The following is a 22,107-nucleotide window of genomic DNA, read 5'->3' as shown; positions in this document are numbered from 1 at the left end:
CATTGCAGCTAACCTTTAACCTATCACTTGTCAAGTTTTGGTGTAGTATCAAAAAAGAATATGCACAATTATTTGCAAAAGTTATTAAAATATCCCTTCCTTTTCCAAAAACATATGTTTATGACACCATACACAAGGATCAAGGGATATCATTGCCAGTATCAGGTGGATCTTGGCTGAAACACAGAACACCAGAAAGACGTTTACCCGTGTTTTATTGACTACACAAAGGCATTCATCTGTGTGGATTATAACAAATTACACACACCATTTCAAAGAATGGGAATACCAAAACACTTAATTGTGCTCATGAGGAACCTGTACATAGACCAGGAGACAGCTGTTGGAACAGAACAAGGAGATACCAGATGGTTTAAAATTTGGAAAGGTGTGCATCAGGGCTGTATCCTTTTACCATATTTATTCAATCTGTATGCTGAACAAATAATCTGAGAAGCTGGACTATATGAAGAACAGGGCATCAGGATTAGAGGAAGACTCATTAACAACCTGCATTATGCAGATGACACAACCTTGCTTACTGAAAGTGAAGAGGACCTGAAGCACTTGCTGATGAAGATCAAAGACGACAGCCTTCAGTATGGATTACGCTTCAACATAAAGAAAACAAAAATCCTCACAACTGGACTAATAAGTGAAATCACGACAAATGGAGAAAATATTGAAATTGTCAAAAATTTCATTATACTTGGATCTACAATCAACATCCATGGAAGCAGCAGTCAAGAAATCGAACGATGTATTGTACTGGGAAAATCTGCTGCAAAAGACCCCTCTGAAGTGTTAAAAAGCAAAGGTGTCACCTTAGGACTAAGGTGCGCCTGGTCCAAGACATGGTGGTTTTAATAGCCTCCTATGCACATGAAAGCTGGACACTGAATAAAGAAGACTAAAGGAGAACTGATGCCTTTGAATTACGGTGTTGGCAAAGAATACTGAATATACCATGGACTGCCGGAAGAATGAACAAATGTGTCCTGGAGGAAGTATGGCCAGAGTACTCCTTAGAAGCGAGGGTGGTGAGGCTCGGTCTCACATACTTTGGACATGTTATCAAGGGGGACCAGGCCCCGGAGAAGGTCATAATGCTTGGTAAAGTAGGGTGTCAGTGAAAAAGAGGAAGACCCTCAATGAGATGGATTGAAACAGTGGCTACCAACAATGGGCTCAAACACAGCAATGATTGTGAGGATGGCGCAGGACTGGGCAGTACCTCGTTCTGTAGTACACGTGGTCACTATGAGCTGGAACTGACTCGACAGCACCTAACAACCACAACGTGAGGCCATATTACTCTCTCTCATATGCTCGAATTATAACCAAAAGAACACACCAGGCCAGATTGAACGCAGAAGCCAGTGTGAGAATCCAGCCCTCTTCTCTTAAGCCAGACCGTAAAGAGATCTGCAGAAACGTAGAAAATGCTACTCTTCTGGCTAAAGGTTTTTGTTTTGGAACATGCATTTTTCATGAAAATCTTATGTTAACACATAACGGATTTGTCATTTTGAAGTGAATTATTAAATCTTTTTAAGTTTCTTGGGTTTATTTTCCAAAAAAGTACATACTGGGGGCACTGGCGGTTCAGTGGTAGAATTCTCACCTTCCACGCAGGAGACCTGGGTTCGAATCCCGTCTGTCCATGGGGGCTTGCATATTGCTATGATGCTGAACAGGTTTCAGTGGAACTCCCAGACTAAGACGGACTAGGAAGAAAAGCTTTGAAATCTACTTCCAAAAATTAGCCAATGAAAACGCTATGGATCACAGGGTCCCACCCACAACTGATAACGGGGATGGTGCAGGACGGGGCAGCATTTCATTCCACTGTGTGTGCAGTTACCACGAGTCAGGGGCTGACTCCCTGGCAGTTAGTAACAACAACAAAATACCGGTAGCTATAGCCACATTAACAAATGTTCTTTGAGAGTTTTCATAATTTTTAAGGGTAGAAAGGGGTCCTGAGACCAAATATGAGAACCGCTGCCCTAGGGTAAAATATTTAGATGTGGCATTTGGAGTTACGCTTACAAGATAACGTCCGGTGGCTCCTGTGCGGGGCTGTACCAGTTCACAGTCCTGCTAGCAATGTAGGAGACTTTCCATTATGGACGTCCCTCCTGGTCTTCGACACTGTCGGGCTGTCTCCAGTCGCACAGGTTAAAAAAAAAAAAAAGGTACAGCGTGCTATATTCATGCTGTTTGATTCTGCGTTTCCCCGTCCCTCCTGCAGCTGGCATCTCTTCTTGGGTTTATTGACCTTGGACCTTTTGTCCTTTCTTCTCACAAATGACTTTTAAATAATTACATCCATTTCAAAGCCAAACACCCAATGTTGCTGAGAGTCTAACTGGGATCGCAGTAAACAGACAATGCCAGGCTGCTTTATTCCGGAGCTTTCAGGGGTGCGGTAAGTTTCTCCACACAGTCGGGTGTTGTTTGTGATCTTTCAATAAAACAATGCTTTTCTTCATAGACCTCCTATATCTTTCTGATTAAATTCATTCCTAGGTAATTCTGTAGTTTTTATTTACAGCTATGGATGGAATGTTTTCCATTTTCATTTCTAACAGGTTTCAGCTGGATTGAAAAAGCTCTTGCTCTTTGGATGTTTGTTTTCTGGGTACGTTGTTAGGTGTCGTTGGGTCAGTTCCAACTCACGGCGACCTGATGTACAGCAGGAGGAAACACCGCCTGGTCCTGTGCCATCCTCACAATCCTTGCTATGTTTGAGCCCATTTTTGCAGCCACTGTGTCAATCCATCTTTTCAAGGGTCTTCCTCTTTTTCACTGACCCTCTATTTTACCAAGCATGACATCCTTCTCTGGGGACTGGTCTCTCCTGATAACATGTCCAAAGCACATGAGACAAAGTCTTGCCATCCTCTCTTCTAAGGAGCACTCTAGCTGTACTTCTTCCAAGACAGACTTGTTTGTCCTTCTGGCAGTCCATGGTGTACTCAATATTCTTCAGCAGCACCATAGTTCAAAGACATCAATTCTTCTTCCGTCTTCCTTATTTATTATTCAGCTTTCACGTGCATATGAGGTGACTGAGAACACCATTCTTTGATCAGATGCATATCAGTTTGCCAAGCAACATCTTTATGTTTTCAATACTCTAAAAGAGGTCTTTTGCAGCAGATTTGCCCAATGCAATATGTTTTTTGATTTCTTAACTGGGACTTCCATGAGCATTGATTATGGGTTCAAGTAAAATGAAATCCTTGCTAACTTCGATATTTTCTCTGTTTATCATGATGTTGCTTTTTGGTCTGGGTATACAATCATATTATCTGAAAATAGAGGTAAATCTGTTTCTTCATCTATTATCCCGTTTATTTTCTTTATGAGTCTTAATGCATCAGCTATAAATGTAAAAACAACATTAAATAATCATGGTGTAAGCAAGCACACTTGCTTGGCTCCTGATTTTGGTTTTCAGAGTTCCTACGTTGTTTTGCCAAATCTTAACAAATATTTTAGTATTTACTGATACAGTCTTTTTTTTTTTTTTTTTGTGCACTGGCCAATAGCTGAAGAAGAGATTAGAAAGTTGTTAAAGACCTACTGTTTGGGATACACACAAATGCCAGATGGTTTTACAAGTGAGTTTCGCCTAATTTCAAAGTCTCTGTTCCACCTGGCTATTAATACTGAACTTTTAGATCAAGGATTCTATAGCAAAATCCCAATCAAAAGGGAGAAAATGAGCAACAGAATTTCAAATTCTCATGGAATCCTGGTTTTCTGGAGCCACCGAGGTCAGAGGACCCCCCTCTACCAGAAGTATTACTCTGAGGAAATCTTTAAACCTCGAACTGAAACTATTCCCTGAAGTCGTCTTTCCACCAAATAATAGTTTAGCCGAATTAGAAAAGAATGTCTGTATTAAGCATTATACTTTTAAAAAGAATTATCTTTGTGGGAGCAAACTGACAACAGCAACCCAGAAGGATAGATAAGAAGCTTAGTGGCAGTGAGCATGTGCTAAAGAGGGTAAAACAGTTTGGAAAAGATTGTTGAGAAAGGTGCCCCACTTGAAGAATATAACCGACGTCACCGAATTGTACATGTAGACCTTGTTGAAGTGGTATACACTTTGTTGTGTCTATATTCATTAAAAAAAAAAAAAGTTAATAAAACAGACTCTGTTCTAGATCACAGAAAAGAATGGGTGGCCCCTCCCTCAGTTCAACTGAGGAAGCTGAAATGCCATCAATCATGAAATCTGACACAGAGAGCAGGAAAAAGAGAATGGACGGAATCAATCTGGAACACAAATGCAGACCTGCTGAACAGAAGGGTGTAACGAACACTGGAACAATAATGCATACTGACTGAGCAGGATAGATTCTACCAACACGAAGATGTTTACAAGTGAATAGAGAGGCTGCAGAAGTCGGAGCCTCAACCTGTTACCTCTCGAGGGGGCTCCCAGCTGAACCCGCTGAGGGTCACGCAGCCCAGCCCAGGGTCTGTCCTCGGCTCCGCTAAAGCACTGCTCTATCCCAAAGGCCCTGGAGCTGACCTGCCCCTGGTGCCAACGGCTCCCTCTGCTGGGAGGCTCAGGGACCTCTTGGCGGCCCCATGTGTGCAGTGAGCCCAGCTCCCCCACAGGCAACGCTCTGACTGCTGGCACAGGTGCAGCACAGCCCACCGTCAGCTCCCCGAGGGCCTGCCGCCCTGTGACCACGGCTGGGCCTGCACCAGAAGCAGCACGGGCGTGTAGCAGGAGCCCAGCACGGTCGTACACAAGTGACCGCTCGGAGTGGCTTTTTGTCTGAGGCAGGCACATACCGGAGCTAGAAAATAGCCAGGCAAGCACCTGAAACTGAGGCCTCCACCGCCGGCCATCTTCCTGCTTCGTGCTCCTTGGACGCCCGCGCCTTTTTGGGGTGTGCTGGCCCTGGCTCTCACCAGCTCACAGGGCTGGCTGTGACAGGGCTGACTTTTCAGCTACAGGTCCAGGGACCTCGCTCACGATGGCAGCTTGAAGTAGCAGTTGGGGGAATATTTACAGTACAGAAATCGGCAAACACTCAAAGGCAGCCAGCAGCAGCAACGACAGGCAGGGCTGGGCGAAGCCACAGCTCATCTGACCCCCATACGGCAGTCATCCTTCCGTTGTGTCAGGGAGTCCCTGGGGCCCTGCAGTGTCTGACCAGCCCATGGTCACCCAGCCGGTGCACAGGCCAGCCCTTCCCTCCAGTGGGGACTAGAGTCTGCTGCTGTTTTACTTGAGCAGCGTGGGAAAAACCAACGCTCCTCACGGAGGGCCACAGGGCTCCACCATCGGCTGCCATCCCTCCACGCACTCCTGGACCGTGCCCGGCGTACCCCGGCCTGGGGTGTTCACCCCGGCTGTCCCCTGCGCAGGCCCTTCTCGTCACTCAGGCCAGCCCTTCCCTCCAGTGGGGACTAGAGTCTGCTGCTGTTTTACTTGTCTGTCTAGGTGTGTACAGACAGTCCATGAGAACCGGGCTTTGTCTCACTTAGCCCAATACCCCTAGTGCCTGTCGTTGCTGCTGCTGGCTGCCTTTGAGTTGGCCCCGATTCATGGCCAATGGGATCAGACTGCTGTGACCCACAGGGTTTTCAACGGCTGATTTTCAGAAGTAGATCACCAGGCCTTTCTTCCTGGTCCGTCTTAGTCTGGAAGCTTCACTGAAAACTGTTCAGCATCAGAGCAACACAAGTTTCCACTGACGGATGGGTGGTGGCTGCATGTGAAGTGAACTGGCTGGAATTGAACCCTGGTCTCCTGCAGGGAGAAGTCAAAGAGCTGAACAGAAGATTTCAAAGGGCGGCTCGAGAAGACAAAGTGTTATAGTGACATGTGCAAAGACCTGGAGTTAGAAAACCAAAAGGGAAGAACATACTCGGCATTTATCAAGCTGAAAGAACTGAAGAAAAAATTCAAGCCTCGAGTTGCAATATTGAAGGATTTTATGGGCAAAATATTGAACAATGCAGGAAGCATCAAAAGAAGATTGAAGGAATACAGAGTCACTGTACCAAAAAAGACTTGGTCAACATTCAACCACTTCAGGAGCTGGCATATGATCAAGACCTGATGGTACTGCAGGACGAAGTCCAAGCGGCACTGAAGACATTGGTAGAAAACAAGGCTCCAAGAATTGATGGAATAGCAATTGAGATGTTTCAACAAATGGATGCAGCGCTGGAGGTGCTCACTCGTCTATGCCAAGAAATATGGAAGACAGCTTCCTGGCCAACTGACTGGAACACAACACAAGAGATCCATATTTATGCCTATTCCCAAGAAAGGTGATCAAGCCAAATGTGGAAATCATAGAACAATATCATTAACATCACACACAAGCAAAATTTTTCTGAAGATCACTCAAAAGCAGTTGCAGCAGTACCTTGACAGAAAACTGCCAGAAATTCAAGCCTGTTCAGAAGAGGATGTGGAATGAGAATATCACTGCTGATGGCAGATGGATCCTGGCCGAAAGCGGAGAACACCAGAAGGAGGTTTACCTGTGTTTTATTGACTATGCAAAGGCATTCGACTGTGTGGACCATAACAAACTATGGATAACACTGCGAAGAATGGGAATTCCAGAACACTTACTTGTGCTCATGAGGAACCTATACACAGACCAAGAGGCAGTCATTTGAACAGAACGAGGGGGTACTGCATGGTTTAAAGTCAGGAAAGGTGTGCATCAGGGTTGTATCCTTTCACCATACCTATTCAGTCTGTATGCTGAGCAAATAATCTGAGAAGGTGGACTATATGAAGAAGAACGGGGCATCAGGATTGGAGGAAGACTCATTAACAACCTGCGTTATGCAGATGACACAACCTTGCTTGCTGGAAATGAAGGGGACTTGAAGCACTTACTAACGAAGATCAAAGACCACAGCCTTCAGTATGGATGACACCTCAACATAAAGAAAACAAAAATCCTCACAACGGGACCAATAAGCAACATCATGATAAACGGAGAAAAGATTGAAGTTGTCAAGGATTTCATTTTACTTGGATCCACAATCAACAGCCATGGAAGCAGCAGTCAAGAAATCAAAAGACGCATTGCACTGGGCAAATCTGCTGCAAAGGACCTCTTTCAAGTGTTAAAAAGCAAAGATGTCACTTTGGGGACTACAGTGCGCCTGGCCCAAGCCATGGTATTTTCAGTCGTCTCACATGCATGTGAAAGCTGGACAATGAATAAGGGAGATCAAAGAAGAATTGATGCCTTTGAATTATGGTGTTGGTGAAGAGTACTGAATATACCCAAAAAAAACCCCAAAACCCACTGTCGTCGATTCTGACTCACAGCGACCAGGGACTGCCAAAAGAATGAACAAATCTGTCATGGAAGAAGTACAGCCAGCATGCTCCTTAGAAGCAAGGCTGGCGAGACTATGTCTCACATATTGTGGACATGTTCTCATGAGGGGCCAGTCACTGGAGAAGGACACCGTGCTTGGTAAGGTAGAGGGTCAGCAAAAAAGAGGAAGACCCTTGATGAGATGGAATGACACAGTGGCTGCAACTATGAGCACAAGCATAATTAATGATTGTGAGGATGGTGCAGGACCGGGCAGTGCTTCGTTCCGTTGTGCATGGGGTCGCTATGAGTCAGAACCAACCTGATGGCACCTACCAACAACAACTCCTGCACGGGAGGCGAGAACTGTATCCCTGACCCACCACTGCCCTCTCTCCCCACTGCCAAGAGAATGGACGAGGGTGGTGGACGTGAGCAGGTGTTATTTTTTTTATTAGTGTGATTACTAAGGAGGCAGCCAGAACACCCAAGGTCCCAAAGGAGATGACAAAAACCAACAGAGCTGTGTGGCTCTCTGGGGTCTGCACTGTGGACCAGGGACCCTGGAGAGGAGAAAGTGAACGTCTCCCCTGGAGAGAGTCCGTCACCTGTGTGGACCACTGCTGACTCATTGCCACCTGCTTTCGCCGTCAAAACAGACTGACCTGAGGGCTCCCTCCATGCTACAAGATGTGAACTCTGCGTCCAGGCGTAATGAAAAATGAACACATTTAAGACCAAAGCTGCCTGAGGTCCCACCAAGAGCAACTGTACCGGAGAGTGGACTCGGAGACGTCCGCACTGTGGAGTCCCTGCCTCATGTCCAGGGAGGGTGTGAATGCTGGAGGGGGGCCTCCAGTATCTCCCGGCGCCCGTGGGGTCCTCAGCACCCCATGGAGGGACGGCCTGGCCCAGAACCGCCTGGGGTCCGGCCAGGGGCCACGTGGAGCATCCGCTGTCTCCGGCACTCCGTCCCAGTGGCCGCCGGCCTAGACGCTGGACTTGGCAATCATCTTCTCAAGCAGGCTCATCATGCGCTCCTGCACCTGCAGGCTCTGCACCTGCAGGATGTTCTGCTGGTCCAGCAGACGGCGCACCTCGCGGCACGTCTCCTCCACCGCGCGGCTCAGCCTGCGCTGCTCCTCCAGCGTGGCCTCCAGCAGCCGCAGCTTCTTCTTCTGGAAGGGGCAGCTCCGCGCCTTGCGCTTCTTGGTGGGCCGCTCCTCCGACCTGCAGTGACACGGGAGGCTGTGAGACACGTGTGCACCGACTGTGAGACACGCATGCGCCAGCCACCCCTGAGGTGGTCCCAGTAGACAGGTGGGGAAACTGAGGCTCCAGGAAGCTGAGTCCCTCACTCATGGCCTCACGGTCCAGGCACGAGAGGAGGGGCCGCTCAGCGCCCACCCATCCCAGACGGTAAGCGTGCTGGGGCCACAGGCCTTGCCTCCCTCTGGGATCCACGGCCACCCCATGCCCCAGGATAATGTCAACCCTTGCGGTGTGGGAGGGGGTGCACCAGCTCCAGAGGACAGAGGAAGGCCCACGGGTGGGCACTACCTGGGACACCTGCCATGATAGTGCCAACCCCTGAGCTGGGAGGGTAGGGACAGGCAGGCCTAGTGCCCCACTCAGGGGCACAGGGGTGGTGATGCTGCCCTGGGAGAGACCGGGAAGGCTGGGGGAAGGTGCTGGGCAGTGTGCCACTTGGGGCTCATCCAAGGAAGCTAGAGGCCACCCAGTCCCCACCAGTCCTGGGCAGATGGGGAAACTGAGGTCCCAGACCGAAAGGCTGTGCTCATCCTTAGCCGTTGGGCACTTTGGTCTCCCTGTAGCCTGGAGACAGGGCCAGCACACTGCAGGGGGTGGGGAGGGAGGAGCACACAGGGGGCAACACACCTTGGGGGGAGCACATGGTGGGGGGAGCACATGGTGGGGGGAGCACACCTAGGGGGCCTGCAGAAGGGATACAGCCCCGCAACACAGTGCCTACTCAGCATCCCTTGTGAGGGGTGGTATCCTCAGTCTAATGGCCAAAGTTCCTCAGCGCATCGGAGGCTGTGCTGGGCCAGGACCCCAAGGCCCTCCCAGTCTCTGTCTGCCCTCTAGCCCCGGGCCTGTGCCCCTGGGCAGAGCAGGGTAACCCAGCCCACCTCAGGGCAGGGGGAGAGAGTGGCCCCCACATCCTAGCCCTGGCAACATCCTGGCAACTGGGACTGCCGGGAGGCTGAGGTACAAAGGAGAGAGGCCGCGACTCAGACCCACAACCTTCCTGTTCTCGTCTCCAACTGGCCAGCTCCTAACCACCCTTGAAAGCCTGTCCCAGATGCCCCCTCCTGGGGAGCCGGTATTACCGCAAGGTAAGTGTCTGAGGGCAGGGTCACAGGCAGGGGGCTGAAGCGAGGACAGACAGCCAAGTTCTGAGGAGGCCTTCCTCGTGTGCCCCACAAAGGCAGGGTCTTCTGGGGGCCAGGGGAATGGGAGCTGAGGGCAGGCTAGGACACCCTTGGGGCCAGGCATGGGGTCCTGTGACCCCGGGTACCCCCCCTGTGTGGGGCCCTGGTCCTGGGACTCCCCGTGTGTTCCATCCGGCGATTCGCCCAGCCACGCTCCGAGAAAGTACTGGTTATCCCCATTTCACAGAAGTGGAGACTGAGGCCCAGAGAGGTCAGGGACTTTGAGAGTGACGGAGCCAGGAGGCACACCAGACTGCTGACTAAAGCCCACACTGTCACCCAGCAGCCCCTGGCAAGGTGAGGAGCGGCTGCCACCCTCACAGACCCGCCTGGGGTCTAGGGCTAGGTAGGCACACACCTGAGCTTAAGGGACAGTAAGCTGGAGGAGCTGTCGGAGCCGTCGTCCTCGCAGCGGCCTTCGTAGGAGAACTGGCTGTACGGTAAGTACAGGGGGGTGGACTTAGCGGATGGCGACAGGGACGCCTCGGTCTGGGACGTTGAGGGCCCCGGCTGCTGGCTGTCCGGCAGTTTCCCGTCACAGGACTCGGGAACCTTGGCCAGGATCCTATCAATGGCTAGGAAATAGGGCCAGTCAGGCGGGACGGACTCGCTATCTGTCATGCATTTTAATTTCCTGAAACGAGAGACACAAGATCCAAGCATGAGACACAGAGTGGGCCAGGGGCTGCAGGAGCTCCACAGCCTGGGGGGCTAGGAAAACCAGCTCAGCTGCAGAGTCACGATGACATCAGGCTTCGGGAGAAGCCAGGCTTCAAGGCCTGCACCACTTTAGATGTTAAAGAAAATGGCAAGGAAGCAGACACCCCAACTTTAAATTGGGGGTCTTGGGCTGATTCCTACTGCTCCGATTCCTATTTATTGCTTTCCTCCTTGCTTCTCTGTAGTTTCTAAACTCTGTGCAATGAACAGATGCCGCTTTTTAAACAAGCTAACCAGCAATGGTAAACTATTATAATGTAATATAATGCAAATAGAGCAATAAAAACATTACAATGCTATAAACCTTTTTCTAAAGAGGACTCTTCAGGGGGAAGATGACAGGGGTTAAGAGAGTGGGCTTTCCCGTCTAACAGGTCCGAGTCTGCATCTCTGCTCCACCACTCGCTGTGTGACCTTGGGCAGGTTCTGTAACTTCTCTGAGCCTCAGTTTTCACCTCAGTAATAGGGGGATAATCAAAGTTCAGTCCCTCACACAGCTGCAAACCAAAGCAAAAACCAAACCCGTTGCCATAGAGTTGATTCTGACTCACAGGGACCCTATAGGACAGAGTAGAACTGCCACATAGGGTTTCCAAGGAGTGGCTGGTGGATTCAAACTCCTGACCTTTTGGTTAGCAGCCGAGCTCTTAACCACTAAGTCACCAGCTGCAGGGGGTTTAATAGGAGTGATCCCTGGTGTTTGGCCAACAGCAAGCTCTCCGTGCACAGGGCGGGAGTTAGCAGCAATAGCACAAACATCACTCTGACGGCCACGCTGGTACTGCTGCTGCCATTCCAGTCGGGCCAAGCAAGAACCTGATCCAGCACAAGGAAAGGCTGCCCCCAGCTCTGGAGGCTCCAAATAGCATCTCAATAAGCCATGCTCCACGGACCCAGCATTCTCTCCGCCTTCCCTTAGCTCGATAACCTTAACATATAAAGAGCTCTTGCAAAAAAATAAAACAAGTCCCTGCTCTGGAGAGGCTGTCTTGGGGGTAAAAAAGAACGAGCCGGTCAGTCAAAACGTCAGCCTGTTAGGGGGCTGTGCTGCCTTGGGCAAGCCCCTTCCCCGCTCTGGGCCTCGATTTCCCCCTCGAGAGCTGAGGAGAACCACTGCTTCACAAACTGTGAGGTGCGGTGCGTGTGCCTGCCCTTGCCCCCTTCCAGGGTCTGCTGTGCTGCACCCTCACCTCCTGCGTCCTCCGTCCTCCTGGTTCACATCTGGCCTCCAGGAACGGAAACAGAATCCCCCCGCCCCTCGCCCCGGGACCGGAGGGAGGCTTTCAGGATGAATAATGGATAGCCCACCCGGACCCAACCAGAGCCAGAAGGGAGGTGTCTCCCGTCACTTATGAGTCAGGCCACTGGTACAGCAGCCTGGTTCCCTCCTTCCTCGCCAGGTGCTGCAGGTTAAGCTGCCTGAATGGGGGTCAGGGGCTGGGGAGGCTGGGGAAGCTAGAGGCCTGGGGGCCAGGGGCCGGGGGCCCAGGAGGCGGCAGCTGTGGCCCGCATGTGCACCTGAGGCAGCCAGGCTTGCACCTTTCCCACTCAGACCACAGCTGGAGACAGCTCACAGCCACCGTGGGCACCACTGAGTGACAATGCTCAGACCCACAGCAGCTGCCACGTCCCAGCTCGAGGGCAGGGCTGGGGCAGGCTGTCAGACATGGGCCTTCGAACCAGCTGGCTGGGACCTCAGAAGGTCAGGAAGTTAAGTAAGCGCAGCTACAGACAACTTTTGGTCTTGGGTCTGGGGGCCCTTCCAGCCTTGTCCCATGTCCTATGGGGGCGCCAGGAGCAGGGGACATCTGCCTGTGAGAGCGCGGCTCAAGGAGCCAGGCAGCCCGCACCTGGGACCCCTGTGAGGCCCGAGAGGCCGGTGCAGGACGAACATCTAGTCATGACCTCTTCCCACTGCCCCTTGTTCATGCCATAACGTGACACTCCCCATATTCATGGCCCCACCAAGCTCTTGTGACTCCTCTATGCCTTCGTGACTGCTCCATGGCCTCGTGACCCCTCCACACCCTCATGACCCCTCCCCACCCTCACAACCCCTCCAAGTGACCTCTTCTCTAGATGGGCCTGCGTCCAGGGCCCTCGGAGGTGCTGGCCATGCTGGGGTCCTGCCTGCACCCTCCCAGGCCTGGGGCCCTAACCCAGCAGCCCTCTACAGCCTTCTCCTTCTGGGGAGTCCTGGGGGCAGGCAGGTCTCCACCCCTTCCTTCCAGACTACCGTTCCCGTGAGCTGGATGCCCCGGGACTGTGGGTGCTTCAGCCAAGGCCAGCCCTGTGGTCCATCATGCTGAGAGCCGCAGACCTTCCAGAGCAGCCAGGGCCTCACGGCCCATGCACTAAGCCTCATTCTCGCTTCCGGCCTCAGTTTCCCCAACGCCTGTCGTGGTGGGTGGGCAGAGCCAGCCCTGGATAGTGTCCTGTAGTCCCCAGCCAGGGGCAGGAGGCTGTGTGTTTGGCAGGGATGGGGTGTGGCCTGCCTGTGGCACTCCACCACGGAGCATCCCAGGCAGGGGTGCTTCAGGGCTAGCATGCTTCCTCAGGCTCGCCCAAGACAAGGCCCAACCCCAGCCCCAGCCCAGGAAAGCCTGGACAGGTCCCAGCCTTGCCACCATGAAGCCCCTCAAGCAGTTTCCTGCCCTCTCTGGGCCTCAGTTTCCCCGCCTCCATCATGGAGGCTGCACAAATGGCTTCTCCAGGTACGTCTCATGCAGCTGAGGGGAACAACAGGTAGGGGCTGGCCCTGGGACCCACACCCTTCCTGACTCCAGGGACACAGCCATTGGTGCCCTGCCTTTGTCCCGGGGCTGCTTCCTGGCTGGCTGACCTTGCCTGGGCCAGTGCAAGTGGCTGCATCAGCGCTGGCCACAGCCTGCAATAGACGCCCCACCTGTACTGGCCTCACCTGGGCCAGTGCCCCGTGACTACATCGGTGCTGGTCAGAACTATGGTGGACACCCCACCTGTACTGGCCTCGCCTGGGCCGGTGCCCTGTGGCCCTGTCCATGCTGGTCAGATCTATAGCAGACGCCCCTCCTGTACTGGCCTCGCCTGGGCTGGTGCCCTGTGGCACCGTCAGTGCTGGTCAGAACTATAGCAGACACCCCACCTGTACTGACCTCGCCTGGGCCAGGGCCCTGTGGTCAAGTCCATGGTGGCCAAGCACGAAGGAGACACCCCACCTGTACTGGCCTCTCCTGGGCCAGGGCCCTGTGGCCGCATGGGTGGGGCCAGGTCTGCAGTGGACAACCCACCTGTACTGGCCTCGCCTGGGCCGGTGCCTTGTGGCCCTGTCCATGCTGGTCAGATCTATAGCAGACGCCCCTCCTGTACTGGCCTCGCCTGGGCTGGTGCCCTGTGGCACCGTCAGTGCTGGTCAGAACTATAGCAGACACCCCACCTGTACTGACCTCGCCTGGGCCAGGGCCCTGTGGTCAAGTCCATGGTGGCCAAGCACGAAGGAGACACCCCACCTGTACTGGACTCACCTGGGCTGGTGCCCTGTGGCCCCATCAGTGCTGGTCAGAAGTATAGTGGACGCCCCACCTGTACTGGCCTCGCCTGGGCCAGTGCCCTGTGGCCAAGTTCATACTGGCCAAGCACAAAGGAGACACCCCACCTGTACTGGCCTCTCCTGGGCCAGGGCCCTGTGGCCGCATGGGTGGGGCCAGGTCTGCAGTGGACAACCCACCTGTACTGGAAGGTCATGTTGGTGATCTTGATCTTGATCTCTTCACCCAGCCGCCGCTCGCCGGTCATCTGGAAGAGCTTGCTGGCCATCTTCTCATACACCTTGGCATTGCGCTTGGTCTGCTTCAGCTCCTCGAAGCACTCCTCCCAGACCAGCATGAGGCCGCGCATCTCGGCGTCTGTCCAATTGCGGGCCCGCCGGTGCTTCTCCGTCTGAGGGGACACAAGGTAGCCAGGCACCTCGGCCGCTGCCATGGCGGAGGCACCTGCGGGGTTAAAAAAGCAGACTCAGGCTGGGCCCCCACCCCTGGGCCCTGGCCCTGCAGCTCTGCCCACCATGGGCAGCGGGCAAGCCGCCACGGGCGCTCGGCTCGAAGGCGGCTCCGCGCTCAAAATGGGGCCTACGTCTGACAGGCAGGAATTTAGTTAAAAGCTTTTAAATGGGAAACGTCATTTTGATGTCACGTTTCCATAGCAACAGAGCAACTGCATAAGCTACAACAACAGAAACCTTTTAACTGAAAGCGCAGGAATCAGGGCAGACTGACGGGCCATCAATATTGCAGGAGGCGGCCAGCTCAGACCCAGTGAGAGCCAGAGGGTGGCATCCCGGCCGCGGGCCCCACCTTGGCCCCCTGCTTTCCCGGCCTGGAGTCCTGAGAACGTCCAAGATGGGGGCTGGGGGCACAAGATGGGGAGGGGGAAACCAGGAGATGGGGTGGGGGAAACAGAGAGAGATGGAGCAAGGACAGCCAGGCAGAGGGAAGAATGGGCAGATGGAGGGTGTGGGAGGGACGGACAGACATGAAGCAGGGTGGGGGGTGGGGGCACCTAAGGAGACCCCCTCAGAGTCCCTCAGCCTCCTGCACATAGGCCTGCAAGACGACGCTGACGACACCAGCGACCCCAGTCAGACCATCACACTTGACGTTCCCAGCTGATTGGTGCTCGTCCCATGACAGGAAGCCAGTGTATAGCCACGCAGGCTGAGCAGATCCAGCTCTGCCTCTGTTTCCCTATTTGCAGGATGGGGCTGGCTGGGGTGGGGCAGGGTGAGCAGCCCAGAGCATGGCTGGGGGCAGGTGGTGAGGGAAGGTGGGTCCCTGTGTCACCCTGATACGCGCTGGCACCTGACTGGGAATGTTGGGTGGGGAGGGGCCACTCTCATCCCTGGAGCCCCAGGGCACAGGGCCTAGTAAAGGCTGCTAAGGACAGGAAGGGGCTGAGGACAGGAGGGGGCTGAGGACAGGAAGGGGCTGAGGACAGGAAGGAAGGGGCTGAGGACAGGAGGGGGCTGAGGACAGGAAGGAAGGGGCTGAGGACAGGAGAGGCTGAGGACAGGAGGGGGCTGAGGACAGGAAGGAAGGGGCTGAGGACAGGAAGGAGCTGAGGACAGGAGGGGCTGAGGACAGGAGCGGATGAGGACAGGAAGGAAGGGGCTGAGGACAGGAAGGAAGGGGCTGAGGACAGAAAGGAAGGGGCTGAGGACAGGAGGGGCCGAGGACATGAAGGGGCTAAGGACAGGAGGGGCTGAGGACAGGAAGGAAGGGGCTGAGGACAGGAAGGAAGGGGCTGAGGACAAGAAGGAAGGGGCTGAGGACAGGAAGGGGCTGAGGACAGGTGAGACCAGCCCTGGATAAAACAGGCAGGTGGGTCTGGATCTGGATGGGACCCCACCATGAGGCCTCCAGGACACACATGTGTCTGGGAGGTGCCCTGGGGGGACAGCCCCCACCCCCCGCCCCACCACAGTTCTGGGTGCAGGTGGGCATGTGCAGGCCAGGGGCACACGCTGGGCACATGCAGACCGGGCGTACACACATAAGCCAGGCACACGCAGGCCGGGCACACACAGGCCAGGCATGTTGTAGGTACCCAGTGCAAATTGCTGCATGCCTGGCTGAATGCCCCCCACTGTTTCTGGGGGCCACAAGGAGGCAGGGAGCCTGGACACTCCCAACACTGATCCTAGGTAGGTGGCCACCGGCACCAGCTGGGGTCCTGGGTCATGGGACTCTCACCGTGCACTCAGGGTGCCTCTGTAGGGCTAACCTAAGCTGGGCCCCATGTGGTGGGCCAGGGCTGTGTGGGTGAGCCCCCCGGCCCCTCTCCATCCTCGTCTCTGGGACCCCATCCGTCATCCCCACCACCCTCCTTGTGCCCAGCCTGCGCTGACTCTGGGAGCTCAGACTAGGCAGCCCCAGACCATGGATGGCAGGGCAGGCCAGGGAGCCAACAGTCCCTGAGCCCCCAGCATCCTGGCTGGTACAGCGGGTTTAGACAATGGGCAGCTCTAGGCCAGGACACACGGACGGGGGTCTGCCGGGTAGCAGGGGTGCCCCAAGGGAGCGGCAGGCAGGCAGACGCAGGGCTGCCAGGAACTGCTGCAGGGGCCTGCCAGGGGGCAGAGGCGAGAAGAGAGGAAGCCTGAGAGCCAGCTGCAATGCCACTGAGCCAGCCTGGAGACCTCCAGTGGGAACCAGCCCTAGACAGGAGCCGGGCCTGGGGCTCCCGGGGGGCTGTACCCACAGAGGTGCCGCTGTTCAAGAGTGAAAAGATCAGGAGCTGGGAAATCTGCCAGCCCAGCACCCCTGTGCAGACAGCAAGGGGCACATGACAAGTCCCCCAACTGATCCTGGCACTAGACATGCGCCAGCCCATCTGTGTCCCTGCAGGGCTCTGTCACTGCCCCCTGAAGCCCAGGCAGGGCTGGCATGGCTACACCTGTGCCCAGGTGGGACCCACAGAAGACAGCGGGGCCCCTCTCCTCCTGGCTGACTTTGAGGACAAAGCTGCCCAAGCCAAGGGGCCAGGCTGAAGCTGGAGGTGGCTCTGAGTCCTGGCTCAGCTGCCCCTGCATCCCTGTGTGAGGCTGGATGTGTCCCCTGAGCAGAGGGGTTGGCGTGACCCTGCAGGGGCAGAGATGGAAGCTCTGCAAAGGCTTGGGGTACCAACGAAGGAGAGGGCGGGGCAGGGCTGGGTGCCTGGGCCCTCCATGGGGCCCAGGATGGGGAGGGGGCTGTCTGGGGTACAGGGCTTCCCTGCTGGGGGCCCCCTCTGACAGAGCCATCAGAATTGGAGAGAGGGGGGAGGGGAGGGGCTGGGTTCCTCGCCAGCTCCCAAGGTGGAGGGGCCTTGGAAGGAAGAGGCAGGCAGAGAACAGGCAGAAGGGTCGAGAAAGGCTTGGGGTACAGGCAGCCTGGGTTTTTATTAGCCCCTCTTTTTTATCACGGTAAGAAATACATAACATAAAATTGACTATTTTATCCATCTTGAGTGCCCAATCCAGTAGATGTACTGTGTGGTGTAGCCATCACTGTTTTAGACTTTTAACATTCCAGACAGAAATTCTGTACCCATTGAGGGATAACTCTCCATTTGTCTCTTCCATCCGTCCCTGGCAATTTCTATCATACTTTCTGTCTCTAAACAATTTACATATTCTGGATACCTATCTAGAGTCCTGGTGGTGCAATGGTTAAAATGCTTGCCTGCTAACCAAAAGGTTGGTGGTTCAAGCCCACCAGCCACTCCGAGGGAGAAAGACTTGGCAGTCCGCTTGCATAAACATTACAGCCTTGGAAACCCTGTGGGGCAGTTCCACTCTGTCCTACAGGGTTGCTGTGAGTCAAAATCAATTTGACGGCCACAGATTTGGTGTTTTTTTTTTTTTAAGATACCTCATATAAGCAAGGATGGTGACACTACATCTCACATACTTTGGACATGTTGTCAGGAGGGACCAGTCCCTGGAGAAGAACATTACATTTGGTAAAGTAGAGGGTCAGCGGAAAAGAGGAAGACCCTCAACGAGATGGACTGACACAGTGGCTTCAACAGTGGGCTCAAGTGTAACAACGATTCTGAGGATGGCATAGGACCGGGCAGTGTTTCATTCAACTGTACACAGGGTTGCTATGAGTCGGGGTCAACATGACCGCACCTAACAACAACATATAAGTGGAATCATACAACATTTGCCCTTTTGTGTCTGGCTTGCTTCACTTAATGTTCAGGAGGGCTATCCACGTCATAGCATGTATGAGAATTTCATTTCTCTTTACGGCTGCACGATATTCTATCGTGTGTATAACCCACATTTTGTTGATCCATTCATCTGTTGATGGGCACCAGGTTGTTTCCACCTTTTGGCCACTGTGAAGAGTGCTGCAATGAACACTGGTGTACTTGTGTCTGTTTAAGTCCCTGCTTTCAATTCTTTATATTCCTAGGAGGAAAATTGCTGGGTCATATGGCAATTTATGTTTAACTTTAAGAGGAACAGCCAAACTGTTTTCCACAGTGACTGCGCCATTTCGTATTCCACCCAGAATGGAGAAGCGTTCCAGTTTCTCCGCATCCTTGCCAACACTTCTTATTTTCTGTTTATTTTTAATAGCCATCCTAGTAGGTGTGAAGTGGTATCTCACTGTAGTTTTGACTTGCATTTTCCTGATGGTTTGTGATGTTGCACATCTTCTCAGGTACTTATCAGCCTTTTGTGCATCTTCTTTGGAGAAATGTCTGTTCTTTTGCCCGTTTTTAAGTTAGGTTGTTTGACTTATTATTTACTTACTGAGTTGTAAGGGTTCATTATATCTTCTAGTTGTTAACCCCTTGTCAGATATATGATTTGCAAATATTTTCTCCCATCCTGTGGGTTGTCTTTACACTTTCTTATTAATGTTTTTTGTAAATATATATACATACACATAAAAAACACATTTGCTAAGTCTTTCACCTCCTCGGTTAAATTTATTACTAAAAATATTATTCTTTTTGATGCTATCGTAAATGGAACTGCTTCCTTAACTTGCATTTTGAACGGCTCATTGCTGGTGTATAGAAACTGATCTGTGTGTGTTAACTTTGTACGCTGCAACTTCGCTGAATTTGATTATTAGCTTTATCTGTTATGTGCATGTGTTTGTGTGTGTGTGTGCGTGGATTCTTTAGGGTTTTCTACATATAAGGTCATGTCACCTGTGAAGAGAGTTAATTTTACTTCCTCCTTTCCAACTTGGATGCCTTTTCTTTTTCTTGCTTAATTGCACTGGCTAGAACTTCCAGTACTACGTTGAATTGTTGTTGTTGTTAGGTGCCATCGAGTTGGCTCCAAGTCATAGTGACCACATGCACAACAGAACGAAACACTGCCTGGTCCTGCCCCATCCTTACAATCGTTGTTATGCTTGAGCTCATTGTTGCAGCCACTGTGTCAATCCACCTCGTTGAGGGTCTTCCTCTTTTCCACTGACCCCGTACTCTGCCAAGCATGATGTCCTTCTCCAGGGACTGGTCCCTCCTGAAAACATGTCCAAAGTGTGTAAGCCGCAGTCTCGCCATCCTTGCCTCTAAGGAGCATTCTGGCCGCACTTCTTCCAAGACAGATTTGTTCGTTCTTTTGGCAGTCCATGGTATATTCGATATTCTTCGCCAACACCACAATTCAAAGACGTCAACTCTTCTTCGGTCTTCCTTATTCATTGTCCAGCTTTCACATGCATATAATGTGATTGAAAATACCATGGCTTGGGTCAGGCGCACCTTAGTCTTCAGGGTGACATCTTTGCTCTTCAACACTTTGAAGAGGTCCTTTGTAGCAGATTTGCCCAATGCAATGCGTCTTTTGATTTCTTGACTGCTGCTTCCATGGGCATTGATTGTGGATCCAAGAAAATGAAATCCTTGACAACTTCAACCTTTTCTCCGTTTATTATGATGATGCTCACTGGTCCAGTTGTGAGGATTTTTGTTTTTTGTAATCCATACTGAAGGCTGTGGTCTTTGATCTTCATTAGTAAGTGTTTCAAGTCCTCTTCACTTTCAGCAAGCAAGGTTGTGTCATCTGCATAACACAGGTTGTTAATAAGTCTTCCTCCAATCCTGATGCCCCGTTCTTCTTCATATAGTCCAGCTTCTCATATTATTTGTTCAGCATACAGAATAGGTATGGTGAAAGAATACAACCCTGACGCACACCTTTCCTGACTTTAAACCGATCAGTAACCCCTTGTTCTGTCTGAACAACTGCCTCTTAAGTAGACATCCTTGTCTTGTTCTTGATCTTAGGGGGAAAGCTTTCAGTCTTTCAGCATTGAGTATGATATCAACTGTGGGTTTTTCATATATCACCTTTCTTCATTTTGAGAGAGTTTCTTTCTATTCCTATTTTATTGTTTCTTTTTTATCATGAAAGGGTGTTGAATTTTTGTCAAACGCTTCTTCTGCATCAACTGAGACAATCATATATATTTTTTTCTTCATTCTATTAATGTGATCTATTTCATTGATATTCATTTGTTGAACCATTCTTGCATTCCTGGGTCATGGTATATAATCCTTTTCATATACTGCAGAATTCATTTTGCCAATGTTTTGTTGAGGCTTTTTGCATCTATATGCATAAGGGATACTGGCCTGGAGTTTTCCCTTTTTGTCTGGCTTTGGTGTTAAGGTAATGCTGGTATCATACATGAGTTAGGAAGCATTACCTGCTCTTCTATTTAATGGAAGAGTTTGAGAAGAATTGTTTATATATTGGGTAGAATTCACCAGCGAAGCCATCTGGTTCTGGGCTCTTCTTTGTTGGAAAGTTCTTGATTACTGATTAAATCTCCTTACTCGTAATAGGTCTATTCAGATAATTCTATGTCTTCTTGAGTCAGTTTTGGTAGTTGGTGTGTTTCTAGGAATTTGTCCATTTTATCAAAGTTGTCCAATTTGTTGGGGTACAACTGTTCACAGTATTCTGTTATCATCCTTTTTATTTTTGTAAAATTGGTAATGATGTCCCATTTTAATTTGTTTTTATTGAGTCTTCTCTCTTTTTTAGTCAGTGCTCCCATAACAGAAATACACAAGTAGGTGGCTTTAAAGAACAGAAATTTATTTTCTCACAGTTTAGGCAGCTAGAAGCCCAAATTCAGGGTACTGGCGCTAGAGGAAGGCTTTCTGTCCACTCTGGGGGGAAATCCGTGTCTCTTTCAGCTTCTTTTCCTTGGTTCCTTTGCGATTTCCAGGTGGCATCAACCTTTTCCATCTGTGCTTCCTCCCTCCTGTGCCTCATCTGCTCTTTTTATGTCTCAAAAGGGACTGGCTTAAGATTCACCCTACACAGATACGGTCTCATTAACATAACAAAGAAAACCTTATTCCCAAATGGGATTACATTCACAAGTATGGGGTTAGGATTTATAACACATATTTTTTGGGGACACAATTCAATCCATAATAGTCAGTGTAGCTAAAGGTTTATCAATTTTGTTGACCTTTTCAAAGAAGTAACTTTTGGTTCCACTGGTTTTTTAATTCTCTGTTTTGCATATCTCCACTCTGATTTTTATTCTTTCCTTCCTTCTGCTAGCTTTGGGGTTAGTTTGCTCTTCTTCCTGTATTTCCTTAAACTGTAACATTAAGTTTTTTTTTTTTTTGAGATCTTTCTTCTTTTTTAAAGTAGGCATTTTTTTTTTTTTTTTTTTATAGCTTATAAATGTCCTTATTACTGCTTTCACTGTATCCCACAACTTTTGGTACATTGTATTTTAATGTTCCTTTGTCTCAAGGTATTTTCTGATTTCCCTTTTGATTTGTTCTTTGACTCATTGGTTGTTTAAGACTGTGTTGTTTGATTTCCACAGACATTGTAATTTTCCAGTTTTCCTTTTGTTATTGATTTCTAATTTCATTCCATTGTGATTATAAAAAAAATACTTGGCATGTTTTCAATCTTTTTAAATTTATTAACTCTTGATTTGTGACCTAACATATGAACTATTCTCAGGAATGTTCCCTGTGGATTTAAGAAGGATGTGTATTCTGGTGTTGTTGTGTGGAGTGTTCGCTATATGTCTGTTAGGCCTATTGGTTTATCGTGCTGTTCAGTCCTCTATCTCCTT

At 51.1% G+C, this 22,107-nt stretch overlaps 1 protein-coding gene across 1 annotated transcript in view; it reads right to left on the bottom strand.

The window, feature by feature from the left end:
- Window positions 1-7,716: 7,716 nt before the first annotated feature.
- The window catches only part of MSANTD1 (Myb/SANT DNA binding domain containing 1), a 27,779-nt gene continuing 13,388 nt past the window's right edge, over window positions 7,717-22,107 (bottom strand). Inside the window, exons 5-10 of the mRNA XM_064286330.1 lie at window positions 16,519-16,603; window positions 14,754-14,887; window positions 14,546-14,610; window positions 14,211-14,496; window positions 10,143-10,418; window positions 7,717-8,558 (exon numbers count right to left, since the gene is read on the bottom strand). Of these exons, the coding sequence (XP_064142400.1) occupies window positions 8,318-8,558; window positions 10,143-10,418; window positions 14,211-14,496; window positions 14,546-14,610; window positions 14,754-14,887; window positions 16,519-16,603 (1,087 nt within the window). The 3' untranslated portion in view covers window positions 7,717-8,317. The remainder of the gene's footprint in view (window positions 8,559-10,142; window positions 10,419-14,210; window positions 14,497-14,545; window positions 14,611-14,753; window positions 14,888-16,518; window positions 16,604-22,107) is intronic.

This window comes from Loxodonta africana, chromosome 5, assembly GCF_030014295.1.
Source record: "Loxodonta africana isolate mLoxAfr1 chromosome 5, mLoxAfr1.hap2, whole genome shotgun sequence".
NCBI classification, from domain to species: domain Eukaryota; kingdom Metazoa; phylum Chordata; class Mammalia; order Proboscidea; family Elephantidae; genus Loxodonta; species Loxodonta africana.
This window is presented reverse-complemented; position numbering and strand designations above follow the sequence as displayed.